Source organism: Coregonus clupeaformis, chromosome 16 (genome assembly GCF_020615455.1).
Source record: "Coregonus clupeaformis isolate EN_2021a chromosome 16, ASM2061545v1, whole genome shotgun sequence".
NCBI classification, from domain to species: Eukaryota; Metazoa; Chordata; class Actinopteri; order Salmoniformes; family Salmonidae; genus Coregonus; species Coregonus clupeaformis.
Window position 1 is genome coordinate 36,555,018 of NC_059207.1, and position 24,304 is coordinate 36,579,321.

The 24,304-nt window shown below is 44.0% G+C and overlaps 1 protein-coding gene across 1 annotated transcript in view; it reads left to right on the forward strand.

The window, feature by feature from the left end:
- Nucleotides 1–24,304, forward strand: part of LOC121584802 (dihydropyrimidinase-related protein 2-like) — a 44,601-nt gene that overhangs the window by 5,606 nt on the left and 14,691 nt on the right. The window contains exons 6-7 of the mRNA XM_041900933.2: nucleotides 7,036–7,116; nucleotides 7,209–7,277. Coding sequence (XP_041756867.1) covers nucleotides 7,036–7,116; nucleotides 7,209–7,277 — 150 coding nt within the window. The remainder of the gene's footprint in view (nucleotides 1–7,035; nucleotides 7,117–7,208; nucleotides 7,278–24,304) is intronic.

A 24,304-nucleotide genomic window follows, 5' to 3' on the forward strand; every position in this document is an offset into this window, starting at 1 on the left:
TGATTTACTGGCGACGGATGGAGTAGTCAACATTTGTGGAGGCTTGTGCATGCCTTTGAAGTCATGATTGCATTGCACTTTGCATAAATGCATTGCATGACATAATTATATTCTGTATTATCTTGCTTGGTAACACTTTACTTGGACACCCAGCGTCATAACCATGACATAATATGTCATAACCTGTTATAATATGGTCAGAAACGCTGTCATGACACATTTATTTAGACCTGTTGTGACATATATTGTGTTATTTTATGGCTGGTTATGACACCCTAAATAAGAGTTTCCAAACCCACAAAACCTTCCACACAAGGCAAAACATTCCATTACACCATAGCCTACGTGTCAACAGTATGTTTATGTTATATATATATATTTGAAATGTACCATTTAAAATTATCATTGTAATTGCGCACACATTGATGTCAGACATGCACCTACCCCAATGCTCTGTTTTTTAAATTGTATTATTATTTTTGGTCATTTTTATTTATTTTTATTGGGAGTAGATCAGCTTTAATATTGCAGATAGACTGTAACTTCCATCAATGTAATTGTCTGTATCACTTCCAATCCCACATATGTTTTTCCCTTGCATATATATATATATATATATATATATATATATATATATATATATATATATACACTGCAAAAAAAAATAAAGGGAACACTAAAATAAAACATCCTAGATCTGAATGAATGAAATAATCTTAAGTACTTTTTTCTTTACATAGTTGAATGTGCTGACAACAAAATCACACAAAAATAATAAATGGAAATCAAATTTAACAACACATGGCGGTCTGGATTTGGAGTCACCCTCAAAATTAAAGTGGAAAACCACACTACAGGCTGATCCAACTTTGATGTAATGTCCTTAAAACAAGTCAAAATGAGGCTCAGTAGTGTGTGTGGCCTCCACGTGCCTGTATGACCTCCCTACAACGCCTGGGCATGCTCCTGATGAGGTGGCGGATGGTCTCCTGAGGGATCTCCTCCCAGACCTGGACTAAAGCATCCGCCAACTGGACAGTCTGTGGTGCAACGTGGCGTTGGTGGATGGAGCGAGACATGATGTCCCAGATGTGCTCAATTGGATTCAGGTCTGGGGAACGGGCGGGCCAGTCCATAGCATCAATGCCTTCCTCTTGCAGGAACTGCTGACACACTCCAGCCACATGAGGTCTAGCATTGTCTTGCATTAGGAGGAACCCAGGGCCAACCGCACCAGCATATGGTCTCACAAGGGGTCTGAGGATCTCATCTCGGTACCTAATGGCAGTCAGGCTACCTCTGGCGAGCACATGGAGGGCTGTGCAGCCCCCCAAAGAAATGCCACCTCACACCATGACTGACCCACCGCCAAACCGGTCATGCTGGAGGATGTTGCAGGCAGCAGAACGTTCTCCACGGCGTCTCCAGACTCTGTCACGTCTGTCACATGTGCTCAGTGTGAACCTGCTTTCATCTGTGAAGAGCACAGGGCGCCAGTGGCGAATTTGCCAATCTTGGTGTTCTCTGGCAAATGCCAAACGTCCTGCACGGTGTTGGGCTGTAAGCACAACCCCCACCTGTGGACGTCGGGCCCTCATACCACCCTCATGGCGTCTGTTTCTGACCGTTTGAGCAGACACATGCACATTTGTGGCCTGCTGGAGGTCATTTTGCAGGGCTCTGGCAGTGCTCCTCCTGCTCCTACTTGCACAAAGGCGGAGGTAGCAGTCCTGCTGCTGGGTTGTTGCCCTCCTACGGCCTCCTCCACGTCTCCTGATGTACTGGCCTGTCTCCTGGTAGCGCCTCCATGCTCTGGACACTACGCTGACAGACACAGCAAACCTTCTTGCCACAGCTCGCATTGATGTACCATCCTGGATGAGCTGCACTACCTGAGCCACTAGTGTGGGTTGTAGACTCTGTCTCATGCTACCACTAGAGTGAAAGCACCGCCAGCATTCAAAAGTGACCAAAACATCAGCCAGGAAGCATAGGAACTGAGAAGTGGTCTGTTGTCACCACCTGCAAAACCAGTCCTTTATTGGGGGTGTCTTGCTAATTGCCTATAATTTCCACTTGTTGTCTATTCCATTTGCACAACAGCATGTGAAATTTATTGACAATTAGTGTTGCTTCCTAAGTGGACAGTTTGATTTCACAGAAGTGTGATTGACTTAGAGTTACATTGTGTTGTTAAGTGTTCCCTTTATTTTTTTGAGCAGTGTATATATATATGTACAGTTGAAGTCGGAAGTTTACATACACTTAGGTTGGAGTCATTAAAACTTGTTTTTCAACCACTCCACACATTTCTTGTTAACAAACTATAGTTTTGGCAAGTCGGTTAGGACATCTACTTTGTGCATGACACAAGTAATTTTTCCAACATTTGTTTACTTACAGATTATTTCACTTATAATTCACTGTATCACAATTCCAGTGGGTCAGAAGTTTACATACACTAAGTTGACTGTGCCTTTAAACAGCTTGGAAAATCCCAGAAAATGATGTCATGGCTTTAGAAGCTTCTGATAGGCTAATTGACATAATTTGAGTCAATTGGAGGTGTACCTGTGGATGTATTTCAAGGCCTACCTTCAAACTCAGTGCCTCTTTGCTTGACATCATGGGAAAATCAAAAGAAATCAGCCAAGACCTCAGAAAATATATTGTAGACCTCCACAAGTCTGGTTCATCCTTGGGAGCAATTTCCAAACGCCTGAAGGTACCACGTTCATCTGTACAAACAATAGTACGCAAGTATAAACACCATGGGAACACGCAGCCGTCATACTGCTCAGGAAGGAGACGCATTCTGTCTCCTAGAGATGAACGTACTTTGGTGCGAAAAGTGCAAATCAATCCCAGAACAACAGCAAAGGACCTTGTGAAGATGCTGGAGGAAACAGGTACAAAAGTATCTACAGTGAGGGAAAAAAGTATTTGATCCCCTGCTGATTTTGTACGTTTGCCCATTGACAAAGAAATGATCAGTCTATAATTTTAATGGTAGGTTTATTTGAACAGTGAGAGACAGAATAACAACAAAAAAATCCTGAAAAACGCATGTCAAAAATGGTATAAATTGATTTGCATTTTAATTAGGGAAATAAGTATTTGACCCCCTCTCAATCAGAAAGATTTCTGGCTCCCAGGTGTCTTTTATGCAGGTAACGAGCTGAGATTAGGAGCACACTCTTAAAAGGAGTGCTCCTAATCTCAGTTTGTTACCTGTATAAAAGTCACCTGTCCACAGAAGCAATCAATCAATCAGATTCCAAACTCTCCACCATGGCCAAGACCAAAGAGCTCTCCAAGGATGTCAGGGACAAGATTGTAGACCTACACAAGGCTGGAATGGGCTACAAGACCATCGCCAAGCAGCTTGGTGAGAAGGTGACAACAGTTGGTGCGATTATTCGCAAATGGAAGAAACACAAAAGAACTGTCAATCTCCCTCGGCCTGGGGCTCCATGCAAGATCTCACCTCGGGGAGTTGCAATGATCATGAGAACGGTGAGGAATCAGCCCAGAACTACACGGGAGGATCTTGTCAATGATCTCAAGGCAGCTGGGACCATAGTCACTAAGAAAACAATTGGTAACACACTACGCCGTGAAGGGCTGAAATCCTGCAGCGCCTACAAGGTCCCCCCTGCTCAAGAAAGCACATATACAGGCCCATCTGAAGTTTGCCAATGAACATTTGAATGATTCAGAGGAGTACTGGGTGACAGTGTTGTGGTCAGATGAGACCAAAATCGAGCTCTTTGGCATCAACTCAACTCGCCGTGTTTGGAGGAGGAGGAATGCTGCCTATGACCCCAAGAACACCATCCCCACCGTCAAATATGGAGGTGGAAACATTATGCTTTGGGCGTGTTTTTCTGCTAAGGGGACAGAACAACTTCACTGCATCAAAGGGGACGATGGACGGCGCCATGTACCGTCAAATCTTGGGTGAGAACCTCCTTCCCTCAGCCAGGGCATTGAAAATTGGTCGTGGATGGGTATTCCATCATGACAATGACCCAAAACACACGGCCAAGGCAACAAAGGAGTGGCTCAAGAAGAAGCACATGAAGGTCCTGGAGTGGCCTAGCCAGTCTCCAGACCTTAATCCCATATAAAATCTGTGGAGGGAGCTCAAGGTTCGAGTTGCCTAACGTCAGGCTCAAAACTTTAATGACTTGGAGAAGATCTGCAAAGAGGAGTGGTACAAAACCCCTCCTGAGATGTGTGCAAACCTTGTGGCCAACTACAAGAAACGTCTGACCTCTGTGATTGTCAACAAGGGTTTTGCCACCAAGTAATAAGTCATGTTTTGTAGAGGGGTCAAATACTTATTTCCCTCATTAAAATGCAAATCAATTTAAAACATTTTTGACATGCGTTTTTCTGGATTTTTTTGTTGTTATTCTGTCTCTCACTGTTGAAATAAACCTACCATTAAAATTATAGACTGATCATGTCTTTGTCAGTGGGCAAACGTACAAAATAATCAGGGGATCAAATACTTTTTTCCCTCACTGTATATCCACAGTAAAACGAGTCCTATATCGACATAACCTGAAAGGCCGCTCAGCAAGGAAGAAGCCACTGCTCCAAAACCGCCATAAAAAAGCCAGACTACGGTTTGCAACTGCACATGGGGACAAAGATCGTACTTTTTGGAGAAATGTCCTCTGGTCTGATGAAACAAAAATAGAACTGTTTGGCCATAATGATCATCGTTATGTTTGGAGGAAAAAGGGGGTTCCTTGCAAGCCGAAGAACACCATCCCAACCGAGAAGCACGGGGGTGGCAGCATCATGCTGTGGGGGTGCTTTGCTGCAGGAGGGACTGGTGCACTTCACAAAATAGATGGTATCATGAGGAAGGAAAATTATGTGGATATATTGAAGCAACATCTCAAGACATCAATCATGAAGTTAAAGCTTGGTCGCAAATGGGTCTTCCAAATGGACAATGACCCCAAGCATACTTCCAAAGTTGTGGCAAAATGGCTTAAGGACAACATAGTCAAGGTATTGGAGTGGCCATCACAAAGCCCTGACCTCAATCCTATAGAACATTTGTGGGCAGAACTGAAAAAGCGTGTGCGAGCAAGGAGGCCTACAAACCTGACTCAGTTACACCAGCTCTGTCAGGAGGAATGGGCCAAATTTCACCCAACTTATTGTGGGAAGCTTGTGGAAGGCTACCCGAAACGTTTGACCCAAGTTAAACAATTTAAAGGCAATGCTACCAAAAACTAATTGAGTGTATGTACATTTCTGACCCACTGGGAATGTGATGAAATAAATAAAAGCTGAAATAAATAATTCTCTCTACTATTATTCTGACATTTCACATTCTTAAAATAAAGTGGTGATCCTAACTGACCTAAGACAGGGAATCTTTACTAGGATAAAATGTCAGGAATTGTGAAAAAATGAGTTTAAATGTATTTGGCTATGGTGTATGTATGGCTATGGTGAACTTCCGACTTCAACTGTATACATACATACACATACATATACACATACATACATATAAATACATATATATATATATATATATATATATACATATCCTTTAAAAATATATTTCCTTTCATTACTTTCCAACCCCACCACCCCTTCCCTAATTGGAGAAAACTAGTGAACAACAACGCTTAGGCCTCTACTTCCAGTGTATACATACTATATACATTTTATGGACACAGTCAATTTTACAATAATTATATTTTGTTTGTTTTTACACCTGAACTTCCTCTACCCTCAACCTCTCCGATCATTTTCATGATGTCCATCCAGTTTGCTTCTATATGCCATATCTTTCTAACTGTGCTCTGTTGCTGATGACTGGGACGAATGCAAGAGAAGATTACAGGAGCCGGACAAGACACCCTCTTTTTGACTGATGACTGATAGAAGGGCATGTACGAGATAGGCCTATCTGGCTTATATGATTATGAAGGTCATAATGCTTTTTGACAATGTAATAAAGTGTATTTCCTTAGTCCAAGTAAAGTGACACAATATGGTCATAATGCTTCATGACAGTGTCATAAAGTGTATTTTCTACAAGTTATTTAAAATATGATGAAATACACGACTGTAAACAACTAACAAATAATTTAAGAAACAAACTTTCAAACGAAAGGAAACTTCTTGGCAGGGAAACAACGAATTTGAATAAATGTGGGTTTTGACACTCTTATGTAGGTGTCATAACCAGCCATAAAATAACACAATATATGTCACAACAGGTGTAAATATATGGGTCATGACAGTGTTATGACCCTATTATGACAGGTTATGACAAGTTATGTCAGCTGTTATGGCATATTAGTTCATGGTTATGACCGTGTCATAACGTGTTATGGCACTGGGTGTCAAGTAAAGTGTTAGCCATTGTTTATAAACTCTTTGAAGGCTGAATCCTAATTTGAGATTAGTAAGTGTAAAAAGTAGTTGATGTCAATGGGAGATTTGCATGGATTTATGTGTGCATATCTCAAGTTTGGTGACGACAGCACATCACTGCTCCAACAATTATGAGATTATTGAAGCCTTCCTCACCTCCTCTGGAATATCTACTGCTGTCTGACTGCTAGATAAAGGATTATCTTTCTGTGGGGTGAATGATCTCGCCCATGTGCCTCATGTATTTCTGGGAGAGCTTTGTTAATGGCACTGTATTGAGTTTTCCCACTCAGCACAGGCTGGTTAGTGGTTAGGACTGCCACTGGGGAGGACTCTTGTAACACGTGCTGAAAGATTGCCTGACCGTTTCCTGTGGCCTATTGCAGCTGTGAATTCCTAGTTGATTGTCATGTGAATTCTGAATTGAAACATGTGGTCAACCTAAAGAAGTGGAATAAATGATTGAATCTATGCATTTAACATTCTCATCCAGCATGTGTTGCTCTGACAAAGAGATCTCCACTAAAGCTTGGACCACCAAAAATCACATTGTAAATGTCCTCATTGCTAAAGCCCCTGGTTCCCTGGCCTGTGTGTTGACCAGCTGCTTTCCTCTTCCTGTAGATGTACGAGGTGTTCAATGTCATCAGAGACCTGGGAGCCATCGCTCAAGTGCACGCAGAGAACGGGGACATCATTGCTGAGGTAACAGAGTGTCTAATAAACCCTATCACCTTGTCCCAGCTTGCCTTCTCCACTGGCCAAGCCACTAAAGCTGTTTTCTGATGGATTTGCAGGAGCAGCGTAAGATCCTGGAGCTGGGCATCACTGGCCCTGAGGGTCACGTGCTGAGCCGCCCGGAGGAGGTAACTACGACCTTTGGCCAAGTGCTGTGCTTCTATTAGTCTTCTACTTGAACTTGAAGTGTGCCTTTGGTTGTTTTACATGGAAAGCAAGAAAGAGGCTGTATGATATTAAAGGAGAATGTTGCTTTTTTACAACCAAATCTCTATTTTTGATGTAAATCTCATGTTATAGATGGGTCAATATGGAAGCCCTGAAGCCCAAGGCAAAATAAAATAAGAACTTAGACTCTTGTAATTATCTTGTTTGAACGACTTAGTAAAATGTTCCTTTGTCTAATTAGGCCTAAGTTGTTATGCAGCGTGTCAGACCATGTAATGGTTGCTGCAGCCATTCATTCACTGATTCCATCCATTGATATGATTATTCATTGACAGTTTTTTGACGGCCTAAAGCAGGGCTGCTGTTGAATGTAAGTGGGCGAGTGTTGAGCGAGGAGCAGAGCGTAATTTGAGCAGATTTAAAAAATGGTGTCAACCTTCTTCTCCCGCTCCAATTTCGCTCTGGTACTGCTCAGCCACAAGCTCTGGGCCTGCTCTGCCTAGCATTTTTTGTTTCCTTTATCAGTATTCTTTTAATTAGGTCTATTCGGTTGTAATTATTTAGCCTACCCCACCCACAGTAGCCTATATCTAGTTTATATTCTACTTTCTAACATTAGGATATGTCGTTTCTATTTTGAATTACTTTAAATGTATTAAGGGATGTTTAGGTAGGTAATACATAGGCTACTGTAAAATGTATTTTTGATTTTTCTTGGAATAGAAACACCATAATATAAATCAATTTAACTAAGCTAAAATATCAGAAATAAATCAGAAATAATAAAGGCCAGTACCAGCTTCTTTTCATAAATAAAAGGGAATAAATAATCTCAAGCTGCAGCGGTCAAATGATTTGCGCACAAAGCAAGCACCAATAAGCTTCACATGTGAATTGAGCACGGGAAATGCGCTTTACAAATTAAAAATTATTATTATTATAAAGACCGAAAAATACACATGTAAAAGCTTAGTTACAGAAAGGAATATTAGTGGGAATATAGCCATAATACAAACAAGAGAAAGGACAATGGAATATATTTGAAAAGCCTAGATTTAGATTTGGTTGGAGAAAGAAAACAAGTAGGCCCTCAGGTCATGACTCAATACTGTCATCTGCAGGAAGATAACAAGATCCCAACATACCATAGTACTCTATTACGTTTAAGTAAGGACCGGCACAGAGTCCAGTAGGACAGTGTCACAAGGCTACATAATTTAGTAATAGGCCTACACTTCACCACTGCTGGAGAGAATACAGAATGTGGATTTTTTTTTAGGGCTGATTCCGATACCAATTTTTGTCGGTAAAGGAGGCCGATGGCCAATATTTTAGGCCGATATTCAATATCATTACGTTTGAAAATGTTGATGACTAAATAATTTTATTTGAAAGGTAAATCTCTTGATAAACTCGGTAAATGAAGATGGCATAGACTTACAATACAGGTGAATGCATATTCAATAGGAGTGTGTACATGTATTGAGTTATTGAGCTTGTTTTGACTGATCAGTGGAGTCTATGATGCTTCAGATGACAAAAAATAATTTGCCTTCCATTTGGGACTTATATTATCCTACTGATCAACAACATTTGCATAGAAGCATCACTCCAGCATGTCACGCCTGTATGGAAGGACATCACATCTAATTTTATTTGTCACATCCTGCCGAATACAACCTTACCGTGAAATGCTTACTTACAAGCCCTTAACAAACAATGCAGTTCAAGAAATAGAGTTAAGAAAATATTTACTAAATAAACTAAAGTAAAAAATATAAAGTAACACAATAAAATAACAATAACGAGGCTATATACAGGGGGTACCGGTACTGAGTCAATGTGTGGGGGTACAGGTTAGTCGAGGTAATTTGTACATGTAGGTAGGGCTAAAGTGACTATGCATAGATAATGAACAGTGAGTAGCAGCAGTGTGTCAATGTAGGTGGCCATTTGATTTATTGTTCAGCAGTCTTATGGCTTGGAGGTAGAAGCTGTTAAGCAGCCTTTTGGACCTAGACTTGGCGCTCCTGTACTGCCTGCCATGCGGTAGCAGAGAGAACAGTCTATGACTTTTGTGACTGGAGTCTTTGACAATTTTTGGGGCCTTCCTCTGACACCGCCTAGTATATACAGTGAGGGAAAAAAGTATTTGATCCCCTGCTGATTTTGTACGTTTGCCCACTGACAAAGAAATGACCAGTCTATAATTTTAATGGTAGGTTTATTTGAACAGTGAGAGACAGAATAACAACAAAAAAATCCAGAAAAACGCATGTCAAAAATGTTATAAATTAATTTGCATTTTAATGAGGGAAATAAGTATTTGACCCCCTCTCAATCAGAAAGATTTCTGGCTCCCAGGTGTCTTTTATACAGGTAACGAGCTGAGATTAGGAGCACACTCTTAAAGGGAGTGCTCCTAATCTCAGTTTGTTACCTGTATAAAAGACACCTGTCCACAGAAGCAATCAATCAATCAGATTCCAAACTCTCCACCATGGCCAAGACCAAAGAGCTCTCCAAGGATGTCAGGGACAAGATTGTAGACCTACACAAGGCTGGAATGGGCTACAAGACCACCGCCAAGCAGCTTGGTGAGAAGGTGACTACAGTTGGTGCGATTATTCGCAAATGGAAGAAACACAAAAGAACTGTCAGTCTCCCTCGGCCTGGGGCTCCATGCAAGATCTCACCTCATGGAGTTGCAATGATCATGAGAACGGTGAGGAATCAGCCCAGAACTACACGGGAGGATCTTGTCAATGATCTCAAGGTGGCTGGGACCATAGTCACCAAGAAAACAATTGGTAACACACTACGCCGTGAAGGACTGAAATCCTGCGGCGCCCGCAAGGTCCCCCTGCTCAAGAAAGCACATATACAGGGCCGTCTGAAGTTTGCCAATGAACATCTGAATGATTCAGAGGAGAACTGGGTGAAAGTGTTGTGGTCAGATGAGACCAAAATGGAGCTCTTTGGCATCAACTCAACTCGCCGTGTTTGGAGGAGGAGGAATGCTGCCTATGACCCCAAGAACACCATCCCCACCGTCAAACATGGAGGTGGAAACATTATGCTTTGGGGGTGTTTTTCTGCTAAGGGGACAGGACAACTTCACCGCATCAAAGGGACGATGGACGGGGACATGTACCGTCGTCAAATCTTGGGTGAGAACCTCCTTCCCTCAGCCAGGGCATTGAAAATGGGTAGTGGATGGTTATTCCAGCATGACAATGACCCAAAACACACGGCCAAGGCAACAAAGGAGTGGCTCAAGAAGAAGCACATTAAGGTCCTGGAGTGGCCTAGCCAGTCTCCAGACCTTAATCCCATAGAATATCTGTGGAGGGAGCTGAAGGTTCGAGTTGCCAAACGTCAGCATCGAAACCTTAATGACTTGGAGAAGATCTGCAAAGAGGAGTGGAACAAAATCCCTCCTGAGATGTGTGCAAACCTGGTGGCCAACTACAAGAAACGTCTGACCTCTGTGATTGCCAACAAGGGTTTTGCCACCAAGTACTAAGTCATGTTTTGCAGAGGGGTCAAATACTTATTTCCCTCATTAAAATGCAAATCAATTCATAACATTTTTGACATGCGTTTTTCTGGATTTTTTTGTTGTTATTCTGTCTCTCACTGTTCAAATAAACCTACCATTAAAATTAAAGACTGATCATGTCTTTGTCAGTGGGCAAATGTACAAAATCAGCAGGGGATCAAATACTTTTTTCCCTCACTGTAGGTCCTGGATTGCAGGAAGCTTGGCCCCAGTGATGTACTGGGCCGTACGCACTACCCTCTGTAGCACCTTACAGTCGGATGCCGAGCAGTTGCCATACCAGGTGGTGATGCATCATATTAGCACTGCTGTTAGTTTGAGAATATAAAATAACATCTATTCAATGCAAATGGGTGCAACGTCATGATTTGTGATCACGGATGTTTATGAAACTATAATTTTTGTCATTTTCCGTGATCGGGAAAACATTGTTTTTTTTTCAGCTGTCAGGACGCCTCTCTAAACAACTCAGCTGCCAGGACGAAACTCGAAACAACTCAATTGTCTAGTTCAGCTATCTGTCAAGAAATGGACAGTTTGTAACTTGATCCTACTGCTACGATTGGATAGAGCGACTGCTCACATCTCCCTCCATCGCTCATATCACTTGGTGCTGTTTACTGCTACTATGAGAACAAGCTCAATGGCGATGACATTTGCTACCAAGCCATAAATGCGTAATATTTAACAAGGAGAGCAAGTGTAGGAAAAAATATGAAATGACAATGCATGTTCTGTTTGAATGACTCATATCTGCCCATAGTTTGAGAAGTGAGAACGCACACATACGTGCGCTGATCTATAGCTTTCCATAAACATGCAGCAAGATTCTTAGGTAGCTAAACCTATTGCCAACCTTTATTTGGGCATTTTAAAACACTTATTTCTTTCCCTATTATGACAATCATCTAATCCGGCTATCAACTGTCAATTTATGGATGCGATTGCGGCTGGTCAGATCAGCACACCAGTAAATAGCTAACTTTACACTGCAAGTCAGATGGCTCGTTGCCGAAAATGGTGCATGTTCAAAATAATCAGCTAATGTTAGCTAGCTACGTTGGCTATTAGCTCCTATCTGATATCTTAGCACCATGTTTATCTAGCCAGCTAGCTAGCATAGTAGCTAATATAGCTAGCTAGCTAACACCACAGATGAAAGTGTTAGTTATCGTAATCTTTGCTAACAGGTCACATACAGCTCTGGAAAAAATTAAGAGACCACTGCAAATGTTTCTTCAATCAGCATCTCTAGCGTGGAACCCCGTATTATCGGCATATTCAACAGCGTTTAAGAAATATATTACCTTCAACAGTGTTATCTTGTGATCAAGCCATCAATGTTATGTGATTATTGGTGTCGTAGAAATGTTAGCTAACGGGTTAGCAATTAGCAAGTTTGACATTTCAGTGGAAATACTACTATTATCAGCTTTTTGATAAGCGGTTTAGCAAAAAAATACGTCCCATATTATCGGCTTACGGCCCCTAGTTATTGGCCACCTTACTATTTTGTTCAATTACAAGATATATCCGTTTAATTTTGTTAAAAAAAGAGACACCAACTACGTACCCGAAGTGTTTACTAGATAGTTGGCTAGCCTTCCGGTAAAAAATAATGACTTGCCTGTCAACTTTTCATTGCGTAGCCCGGTGCGCCCTCCTGTGGACTCTTAATAAAATGGTTCTTCACCAACATATTCAGTGTTGTAACCAAATAATGTCTCATTTGTTTTACAGATTAATCTTATGTTTTGAGAAAGTAGATAACAGTTGAATACTAAAATATGAGTATTCATAATTTACATCAAATAAAACTTTAATTTCAGTAATGTGCATTGACATAAACAATGAAAACACTGTTGGCGTTTGTGTTGCAGAGATGCACTTGGAAAGTAAAGGAAGAAATACACAAGATGGGTTCAATAAATATATTATATTTTAGACATTTATTTTTTTGTAAAAAAATACGTCCCGTATTATCGGCATACGGCCCCCAGTTATTGGCCACCTTACTATTTTGTTCAATTACAAGATATATCCGTTTAATTTCGTTCAAAAAAGACACCAACCACGTACCCAAAGTGTTTACTAGATAGTTTACTAGTTGGCTAGCCTTCCGGTAAAAAAATAATGACTTGCCTGTCAACTTTTCATTGCGTAGCCCGGTGCGCCCTTCTGTGGACTCTTAAAAAATGGTTCTTCACCAACATATTCAGTGTTGTAACCAAATAATGTCTCATTTGTTTTACAGATTAATCTTATGTTTTGAGAAAGTAGATAACAGTTGAATACTAAAATATGAGTATTCATAATTTACATCAAATAAAACTTTAATTTCAGTAATGTGCATTGACATAAACAATGAAAACACTGTTGGCGTTTGTGTTGCAGAGATGCACTTGGAAAGTAAAGGAAGAAATACACAAGATGGGTTCAATAAATATATTATATTTTAGACATTTATTTTTTTGTAAAAAAATACGTCCCGTATTATCGGCATACGGCCCCCAGTTATTGGCCACCTTACTATTTTGTTCAATTACAAGATATATCTGTTTAATTTCGTTCAAAAAAGACACCAACCACGTACCCAAAGTGTTTACTAGATAGTTTACTAGTTGGCTAGCCTTCCGGTAAAAAAATAATGACTTGCCTGTCAACTTTTCATTGCGTAGCCCGGTGCGCCCTTCTGTGGACTCTTAAAAAATGGTTATTCACCAACATATTCAGTGTTGTAACCAAATAATGTCTCATCATTTGTTTTACAGATTAATCTTATGTTTTGAGAAAGTAGATAACAGTTGAATACTAAAATATGAGTATTCATAATAATACAACTTTAATTTCAGTAATGTGCATTGACATAAACAATGAAAACACTGTTGGCGTTTGTTGCAGAGATGCACTTGGAAAGTAAAGGAAGAAATACACAAGATGGGTTCAATAAATATATATATTATATTTTAGACATTTTTTGTACAAATAAATAATTTCATACGAACACAAACAAAACAAACAATTAAATCTCGACCTCCATCCCTATATTGTCACAAAAATCACATTAAAAATCCAGCTCCACCGCTTCCTCTTGATCCCACTGCACACACCTGCAGTGGAACCAGTGCTGGCAGAAGTCACAGCACACCCATGGCACCTCGGATCTACACTCCTGAGGGGAGCTTGCAGGCGGATCATGCTCCCCGCAGCGAGCACAGCAGGTGGTGTCTTCTTTTATAAAAAATATAATAATAATACAAATTGATTAATGTGGTTTTGCAAAATGTAGAAGTTCTTCAACAACAATAGTAATTGATACAACTGAGAGAGAGAAAAACTGATTATGAAGTACCTGATAGTAGTGCCATGGGTGACAGACGTGACCGGTGGAGCTTTTCTCTTCCTTTTCTGTGCTGCAGTTTGAGAAAAAGTAGTGTTAGACTGAGCATGTTTCATCAAAACCCTTTTCAACTTTTTTACATCAATACCTCTGGAGGAAGCTGCAGAGGTTTTGGAGAAGGTGAAGATGACTTGAGGGCTGGTGCTATGGACTGTAGATATGTAAAGAGAGATTTTTTTTTTTACATTGCTGTTTTATAAAACAGATAACAGTAATTTTTTTGTAATTTAACATGTGTTTACCTGTGGAGGTGGCTGTATTCAAATTGCAGGGGGCAGGGACACCAGATGAGGCTGCTATGGTGGTGTGACCATGGGAGACGGAGGAGGCAGTTGGTCCAGAGGAGGCCGTGTTGGTGGTGACAGACAGGGGGGGTGGTGTGCATCGTGGTGGTGGTGGACAAAACCACCGACGATGGGTTGGAGGAGCTGGTGTTTGTAATGGTGGGGTTGAAGGGCCGACAATGGTGTGGCCGGGAGAGTAGGCACGTAGCCTTCTTCTGCAGCTGGGGACTCCGGCGGATCCTACAGGTGTTGCACACTGGGAGGCACTGGCAGTGGTGATGCAGCTGTCAGGAGTGGTTCCAGCAGGGCAATGGCGTCAATGGTCACATCCATGGCAGCCCTCTCCTGTGCCCTCTGTGTTCTGAGGGCTGCCCAACGCTCTTTCTCCTCTGCCTCGGCCCTCTCCTTCTCACCCCTCTCCTGCCACTGGCGCGTGTATTCCTCCACGGTGAGGCATGTGGCGACCACAGGGAGTCTTCTGTATCGATCTAGCCGATACTTAAGGACAGTAAGGATGTGCCCCAGGTCCTTCGCTATCAGCCCCCCCTCTATTAGGGGGTGCTCTTCTAGAGCTAGGGCTGGGACTGGAGCAGGGGCTTGGACTGGAGCAGGGGCTGTGGGTCCTCCTGTGGTCACTGGGGAGGAGGTGCTGATGGATGGCACAGTGCTGCTGGTTCCAGGAGAGGCGGTGGGGTGACCCGGTAGGGACTGAGACGGCATTAAACGGGACCCTTCAATGGCTGAAGGGTCAAAAGGGAAGAAGCCACACTTCTTAAACCCTTCTACCACATAGTGCATGTCCTTGCAGCGCTGGTACGGGTAGCGGAATAGAAAGTGTAAGAGAAAGAAGTATAACCCCTTCCCTTAGTGCCGCCGCGAGCACCTCCGGGTCCATGTGGCTCTTGTGCCCATCGAAGAGGAGAAGGAGAGGGCGCTCTTTCACTGCATGCTTAATGAAGTGCTGAAACCACTTCCTGAACAGGTCCCTGTCAATGTAGCCACTGTTTGACCGTCCATACAAGGCTTGGGGGGGGCCTCCCAGTGTGTAGTGGCCACCAGGTTAACACTTGGGGTAGATGATAAATGGGGGGACATCCTCCCCAGCTGCGTTGAAGCAGGCCAGCACTGTAATGTGCTCCTTGGCCCCCAGACTCATCGCAGTTATAGATTTGTCTGGGTTTCTCCCTCAACCCATTCTCCTCCAAGTGCTTCTCATAAGAAGTGAAGAAGGTGTCCATCATCGGACGTGTGGCACACTCAGCTCTCCCCCTGTCCAGGGTGTCCGGCCTCCTCATGCTCAGGTTCTTGTGCCTCCTCCTGAACATTTCCCACCACCTCTTCCCCAGTAGTGGGATTGTTTCCCCTGGGTGCCGAAACCTACAATAGAAGAGAATATGTAATTGTCCATCCAAGATGAAAATGTTTGTTTTGGCATCACCTTACACATCCACATTTACATCACACACATTGAGAACAGTCAGTCCAGCATTCTACATACATAAACACATAGAACACCAAATACCTGCGTATTTTGTTGGCGTATTTCATCAGCCTCTGTCTGCCCGAGTGGCGCAGTAGTCATCACCAATAAATGAATGAACTTCAGAGATAATAGGCTGGTTTATGCTGCAAACAACATGCTTTTATTAGCCTACCAGAATCACCTACAAAAAGAGGTTTGTGATAGGCCTTCAATTGAATGGGTTAACTTGTTATAGCCTACAGTTCACAATAACAGGAAAAAAATAATTGAATCGCCAAAGTAAATTGAAGAGATAATACACTTTCATGATGACTCTTCGTTTAATCTTTGATATGTTGGCTAATGGTTTACTGAAACATAAGGAAGCTATCCGATTTTCAATAGCACCGATGACAACAACCTATTCATTTGATGATAAGGCAAAGCTCCTCGAGAAGGAGCACTTGAGAGGGAGAACCGTGCGTAATGGATAGATTTGGCGGACGGGTTGCAAAATAAATCCTTGTATTGCAGTGTTTAACTTGCTGTGGCAGTTTTATAGCCTCATGCAGTAGTAGCAGTAATAATAATAATAAATCATTACTACCTTACTATTTGCAGACAGATTAGGCTATTTCAAACACTTTAAGCTACCAGGAGTCAAAAGCCAAAAAAAAGCCAAAATATGTCTGAGGTGCGCACGGATCATATGGACAATTATTTTGTGTGGAGTCGTTTTTATTACTGGAAGAAGTTTAACTAATGTCTAATTGTGTTGTCTTTGGTAAACAAAAGTATCAGAATGCATAGGGGCATATTTATCAATCAGGGCATTTGAAGCCTAGCAGAGATCTTCATGCCAAAGAAGATTCATCCTGTCCCTTTGGGGATTAAAATTATTTAACAGTATTTTAGGGACTGCAGATTACCGGCGTGGACCTGTTTTTACGCACTGATAATCTCTGTTCTCTTCTGGCCGTTTTGTGGAGTTTGTAGTGAGTCTCTTATAGAATGTCTGATCATTCAGTTGCCTGAGTACTACAGTCGTATAGACAGTGTAGTCTTGAAAAGTAACAACACCTCCCTTGTCCGCTGGGAGGATGACTATAGAGGTGGCATTCTAGACATTTAAGGGCTTTCTTCTCAGAGTGGGTAAAGATATTTCTGACATAGGGGATAGAGGCCTCTAGCTTGGATATGTCTTTATGCACCAGTCTGTAGTACATATCCACAGCTGGGTCAATAGGCCCAGGTGGAATGAATGTAGCTAGACCCCTAAACACACTTTTTGTGGAGACAGAGGGGTTGCAATCTTTAAAGAACACTTTCAGATGCAATGTGCGTATAAATTAGTAGTCAAAACACTTTTCAGTTGTGCCTCCTGATATTCAGACTTCTGATATGTATTTCGTTGTTGTAATTTTTACCCCCTTTTTCTCCCCAATTTCGTGATTACGATCTTGTCTCATCACTGCAACGGGCTCGGGAGAGGCGAAGGTCGAGTCATGCGTCCTCCGAAACATGATCCGCCAAGCTGCGCTTCTTAACACCCGCTCGCTTAACCTGGAAGCCAGCTGCACCAATGTGTCGGAGGAAACACCATTCAACTGACCACCGAAGGAGCCACAAGGAGTCGCTAGAGCACGATGAGCCAAGTAAAGCCCACCCGGCCAAACCCTTCCCTAACCCGGATGATGCTGGGCCAATTGTGCGCCGCCCTATGGGACTCCCGGTCACAGCCAGTTGTGCGAACCCCAGGCTGTAGTGACGCCGCAACACTGCGATGCAGTGCCTTAGACCGGTGCACCACTCGGGAGGCCTATATGTATTTTGTATATATTTTCTGTAAATAGTTCACTAAAGTTTATTGCACCATACTGGCCACCTACTTGTTTTCTTTCTCCAATCACAAAAAAAAAAGGTGCACAATAGACACTAAGAAAAATTGAAATAGCATCCACACTGTAATGAATACTCAGGGAGAAAAAGGTGTAGATTCACGCGCAGAGCACGGCAGGTGTTTATTACGCCTTTGCAGAAGGCAGGAATCGTGGTCACAGGCAGGCAATGGTTATACACAGGTAGGCAAACAGGCAGGTGAAACAACTAGAACTGATGGCTAAAACTGGTTCTCACAAACGAGCTAGGAAAAGGCTTAGTAGAGTCAAAACGAACAATACCTTACAAGGCACAAACAGAAAGAACTGAACTAAATAAGGAGCTGATGAGACGAGTAACTAACACAGGTGAAATCAATGATCAAAAATGAAAGACAGGGCTACGTTCAAGAACACAAAGAAACAGGGCTACATTCGGGGGCGAGGTCCAGCAGGCTGGTTCGACATGGTCGTGGACTGACACGACGTACTGCGTTGAGGCTGATGTCCAGTGGTTCTGTTCGGGGGTCGACCCCGAGGTCGGGGAGCGGGACGATCCGGACGGTTACGGTGGAATGCCTGAATCATCTCTGGGTCGAGGATGTCCTGGTCGGGGACCCAGGACCGGTCTTCAGGCCCATAACCTTCCCAGTCCACTAGAGAGTGGATGCGACCTCTCAGGCGTTTGGAATCAAGGATGGCCTGAATGGCGTAGGCAGGTTACCCTCCGACGTCCAACGGTGGGAGCGCACTGCGGGTTGAGACTGCAGGATGAAGAGGACTGTAGGTGACCGGTTTTAACAGAGACACATGGAAGGACGAGGAGATGTTATACTGACGGGGTAACTGGAGGCGGTACGTGACAGGGAGGATGCGATGGGTTATCTTGAAGGGACCAATGAAGCGACTTTTTGCAGGGGAGGTGGAGCAGGATGTCTCTGGTAGAGAGCCACACACGCTGTCCGGTGTGAAAGAGTGGCGTAGGTCGGCGACGTCTGTCGGCAAAACGTTTCTGGGTATTAGAGGCTTCCTGAAGATGCCGGTGAGTGGTCTCCCATACCCGCTCACTATGCCGAAACCAGTCGTCGACAGCTGGGACAGTACCAGGCTCCGCCTCCCAGGGAAACATGGAGGGTTGGTAACCAAGGACACACTGAAACGGAGTAAGTCGGAGGGATGAATGCATGAGTGAGTTCTGAGCATATTCGGCCCAGGCCATATACCGACTCCAATCGTGTGGAGAGGCAGAACATTGTTGGCGGAGGTACTTCCCTATTTCTTGGTTCAGTCGTTCCATCTGCCCGTTGGTCTGGGGATGGTACCCAGAGGAGAGGCTGAGGGCGACCCCCAGTCGGTCACAGAAGGTTCGCCACAGCCGGGAGACAAACTGGGGCCCGTGGTCAGAGACGATGTCCTCCAGAATCCCATACAGACGGAACACCTGTTGGAACATACACTCAGCCAATTCCATGGCGTTAGGTAAATGAGGAAGAGGAACCAGACGACACATTTTTGAAAAACTGTCTACTATGACAAGGATGGTGGTGTTACCAGAGGATTCAGGAAGGTCTGTGATGAAGTCAACAGCTATGTGGGACCAGGATCTGTGAGGGATTGGCAAAAGTTGAAGCTTACCGGAAGGGAGATGACGAGGGCTTTTGGTTTGGGCGCAGACTGGACAGGAGAGTACGTAATCCCTGACGTCGGATGCCAGTGAGGACCACCAGAATTTACGGGCTAGAAGTTTGGTGGTTTGTGTAATGCCCGGATGTCCTGACCCCAAGGACGTGTGACACCATTGCATCAGTTGGGGTCTAACAGCTGCTGGTACGTAACTCTTCCCAGCTGGTGTCTCAGGAGCCGGGTCTGAGGTTAGGGCTTCTTGTATGGCAGAGTGAACCTCCCACTGTACCGGTCCCATAATGCAAGATGAAGGAAGAATGGGTGTAGGGTCTGAGTTACTGGTCGGAAGGTCAAACTGGCGGGAGAGAGCATCAGCTTTTACGGTTTATTTCCAGGGATGTAAGTAACATGAAAATGGAAGCGTGTGAAGAAGAGAGCCCAGTGGGCTTGTCTGGAGTTTAACCTCTTGGCCCCTCTGATATATTCCAGATTACGATGATCTGTTAGGACGAGAAAGGGATGTTGTGCGCCCTCCAACCAGTGGCACCACTCCTCGAGGGCCAGCTTGATGGCGAGGAGTTCTCTTCCCCACATTGTAATTCCTCTCAGCGGGGGATAACTTCCTGGAGAAGAAGGCACAAGGATGTGATTTTGGAGGTGTTCCCACCCGCTGACAGAGTATGGCTCCTACTCCTACTTCGGAGGCATCCACCTCCAGGGTGAAAGGAAGGGTCGGATCAGGTTGGCGAAGGACAGGAGCTGAGGTGAAGAGGTGTTGAAAGGTGTTGAAAGCAGTCAGTGCGGTATCAGTCCATTGAAGGGTCCGGGTCTTTTGGCTGGTAAGGGCAGTGAGGAGAGCAGCAGTAGAACTGAAGTTCCGAATGAACCGGCGATAGAAGTTGGAGAACCCAATGAAACGTTGGCATTCCTTAACGGTGGTGGGTTTGGGCCAGTTACTGACGGCGGTGACTTTGTTCTCATCTATGCTGACCCCTCCAGGTGTCAGTACGAAACCGAGGAAGTTTACTGAGGTTACATGGAAGGTGCTCTTTTCAGTCTTCACATAAAGATTATGGTCAAGGAGCCGTTGAAGAACCCTTTGTACATGCTGTATGTGTTCCTTCAGGGAGTGGGAGTAAATCAGGATGTCATCAATGTAGACGATGAGAAAGCGGTTGATCAGTGGTGAACAGCGCCGGAGAAGATGGCTGCCGTTTTACAGCCCTCTAACCATTTGTACTATTATGTGTGTTTTTCCGCGTTATTTGTCATTTATTTTGTACATAATGTTTCTGCCATCGTCTCTTATAACCAAAAAGAGTTTCTGGATATCAGGACAGCGATTACTCACCTCGTATTGGACGAAGATTTTTTCTTCAACGAGGCGGCCGCGAAGGATATCATACAGACACCCGACAAGGCCCAAATCCCCGTCATTCGCGTGAGGAAGAGACGGAGATATCGTGGACGTAGATCGGGGTGCCTTGTAAGGATCCAACGGCGAGCGAGTAAACTGCCTCTTCCATCAATCCTATTAGCCAATCTTCAATCATTGGATAACAAATTGGATGACCTAAGATTACGGTTATCCTACTAACGGGACATTAAAAACTGTAATATCCTATGTTTCACCGAGTCGTGGCTGAACGATCGACAATGATAACATACAGCTAGCGGGCTATACGCTACATCGGCAGGATAGAACGGCTGACTCGGTAAGACAAGGGGTGGCGGTCTGTGTATATTTGTAAACAACAGCTGGTGCACAAAATCAAATACTAAGGAAGTCTCGAGGTTTTGCTCGCCTGAGGTAGAGTATCTTATGATAAGCTGTAGACCACACTATTTACCAAGAGAGTTTTCATCTATATTTTTCATAGCTGTCTATTTACCACCACAAACCAATGCTGGCATTAAGATTGCACTGAATGAGTTGTACAAGGCCATAAATCAACAGTAAAACGCTCATCCAGATGCAGCGCTCCTAGTGGCCGGGGACTTTAATGCAGGGAAACTTAAATCCGGTCTACCTCATTTCTACCAGCATGTTAAATGTGCAACCAGAGGAAAAAAAAACTCTAGACCACCTTTACTCCACACACAGAGACGCATACAAAGCTCTCCCTCGCCCTCCATTTGGCAAATCTGACCATAACTCTATCCTCCTGATTCCTGCTTATAAGCAAAAACTAAAGCAGGAAGCACCAGTGACTTGGTTAATAAAAAAGTGGTCAGATGACGCAGATGCTAAGCTACAGGACTGTTTTGCTAGCACAGACTGGAACATGTTCCGGGATTCTTCAGACAGCATTGAGGAGTACACCACATCAGTCACTGGCTTCATCAATAAGTGCATCGATGATGTCGTCCCCACAGTGACCGTACGTACATACCCCAACCAGAAGCCATGGATTACAGGAAACATCCGCACTGAGCTAAAGGGTAGAGCTGCCGCTTTCAAGGAACGGGACTCTAACCCGGACACTTATAAGAAATCCCGCTATGCCCTCTGACGAACCATCAAACAGGCAAAGAGTCAATACAGGGCTAAGATTGAATCGTACTACACTGGCTCTGACGCTCGTCGGATGTGGCAGGGCTTGAAAACTATTACAGACTACAAAGGGAAATACAGCCGCGAGCTGCCCAGTGACACAAGCCTACCAGACGAGCTAAACCACTTCTATGCTCGCTTCGAGGCAAGCAACACTGAAGCATGCATGAGAGCACCAGCTGTTCCGGATGACTATGTGATCACGCTCTCCGTAGCCGATGTGAGTAAGACTTTTAAGCAGGTCAACATTCACAAGGCCGCAGGGCCAGACGGATTACCAGGACGTGTACTCCGAGCATGTGCTGACCAACTTGCAAGTGTCTTCACTGACATTTTCAACATGTCCCTGACTGAGTCTGTAATAGCAACATGTTTCAAGCAGACCACCATAGTCCCCGTGCCCAAGGACTCTAAGATAACCTGCCTAAATGACTACCGACCCATAGCACTGACGTCTGTAGCCATGAAGTGCTTTGAAAGGCTGGTCATGGCTCACATCAACAGCATTATCCCAGAAACCCTAGACCCACTCCAATTTGCATACCGCCCCAACAGATCCACAGATGATGCAATCTCTATTGCACTCCACACTGCCCTTTCCCACCTGGACAAGAGGAACACCTACGTGAGAATGCTATTCATTGACTACAGCTCAGCATTCAACACCATAGTGCCCTCTAAGCTCATCACTAAGCTAAGGATCCTGGGACTAAACACCTCCCTCTGCAACTGGATCCTGGACTTCCTGGACGGGCCGCCCCCAGGTGGTAAGGGTAGGTAACAACACATCTGCCACACTGATCCTCAACACGGGGGCCCCTCAGGGTGCGTGCTCAGTCCCCTCCTGTACTCTCTGTTCACCCATGACTGCATGGCCAGGCACGACTCCAACACCATCATTAAGTTAGCTGACGACACAACAGTGGTAGGCCTGATCACCGACAACGATGAGACAGCCTATAGGGAGGAGGTCAGAGACCTGGCCGTGTGGTGCCAGGACAACAACCTCTCCCTCAACGTGACCAAGACAAAGGAGATGATTGTGGACTACAGGAAAAAAAGAGGACTGAGCACGCCCCATTCTCATCGACGGGGCTGTAGTGGAACAGGTTGAGAGCTTCAAGTTCCTTGGTGTCCACATCACCAACGAACTATCATGGTCCAAACACACCAAGACAGTCGTGAAGAGGGCACGACATAGCCTATTCCCCCTCAGGAGACTGAAAAGATTTGGCATGGGTCCTCAGATCCTCAAAAAATTATACAGCTGCACCATCGAGAGCATCCTGACTGGTTGCATCACCGCCTGGTATGGCAACTGCTTGGCCTCCGACCACAAGGCACTACAGAGGGTAGTGCGTACGGCCCAGTACATCACTGGGGCCAAGCTTCCTGCCATCCAGGACCTCTATACCAGGCGGTGTCAGAGGAAGTCCCTCAAAATTGTCAAAGACTCCAGCCACCCTAGTCATAGACTGTTCTCCCTGCTACCGCACGGCAAGCGGTACCGGAGTGCCAAGTCTAGGTCCAAAAGACTTCTCAACAGCTTCTACCCCCAAGCCATAAGACTCCTGAACAGCTAATCATGGCTACCCGGACTATTTGCACTGCCCCCCCATCCTTTTTACGCTGGTGCTACTCTGTTAATTATTTATGCATAGTCACTTTAACTCTACCCACATGTACATATTACGTGTTATTTAATTTTACTTCTGCTCTTTTTTTCTCAACACTTTTTGTTGTTGTTTTATTTTTACTTTTTTTGTAAAAAATAAATGCACTGTTGGTTAAGGGCTGTAAGTAAGCATTTCACTGTAATGTCTGCACCTGTTGTATTCGGCGCATGTGACCAATACAATTTGATTTGATTTGATATCCTGGAAAACCTCGTTCATAAAGGATTGGAAGACGGCGGGGGCGTTAGTAAGGCCATAGGGCATGACCAGGTATTCGTAGTGCCCTCATGCGGTGATAAAGGCCGTCTTCCATTCGTCGCCTTCACGTATAAGGACAAGGTTATAAGCACTCCGCAGGTCGAGTTTTGTATAGATGTTGGCGTGGCCCACTTATTCAAGGGTCGCTGGGATCAGAGGAAGAGGGAAACGGTTCTTGACCGTAACGTCATTCAGGGAACGGTAATCTATACATGGACGAAGAACACCATAATTTTTTCCAACGAAGAAGAAGCTGGACGCAGCCGGGGAAGAAGAAGGACGAATGAAACC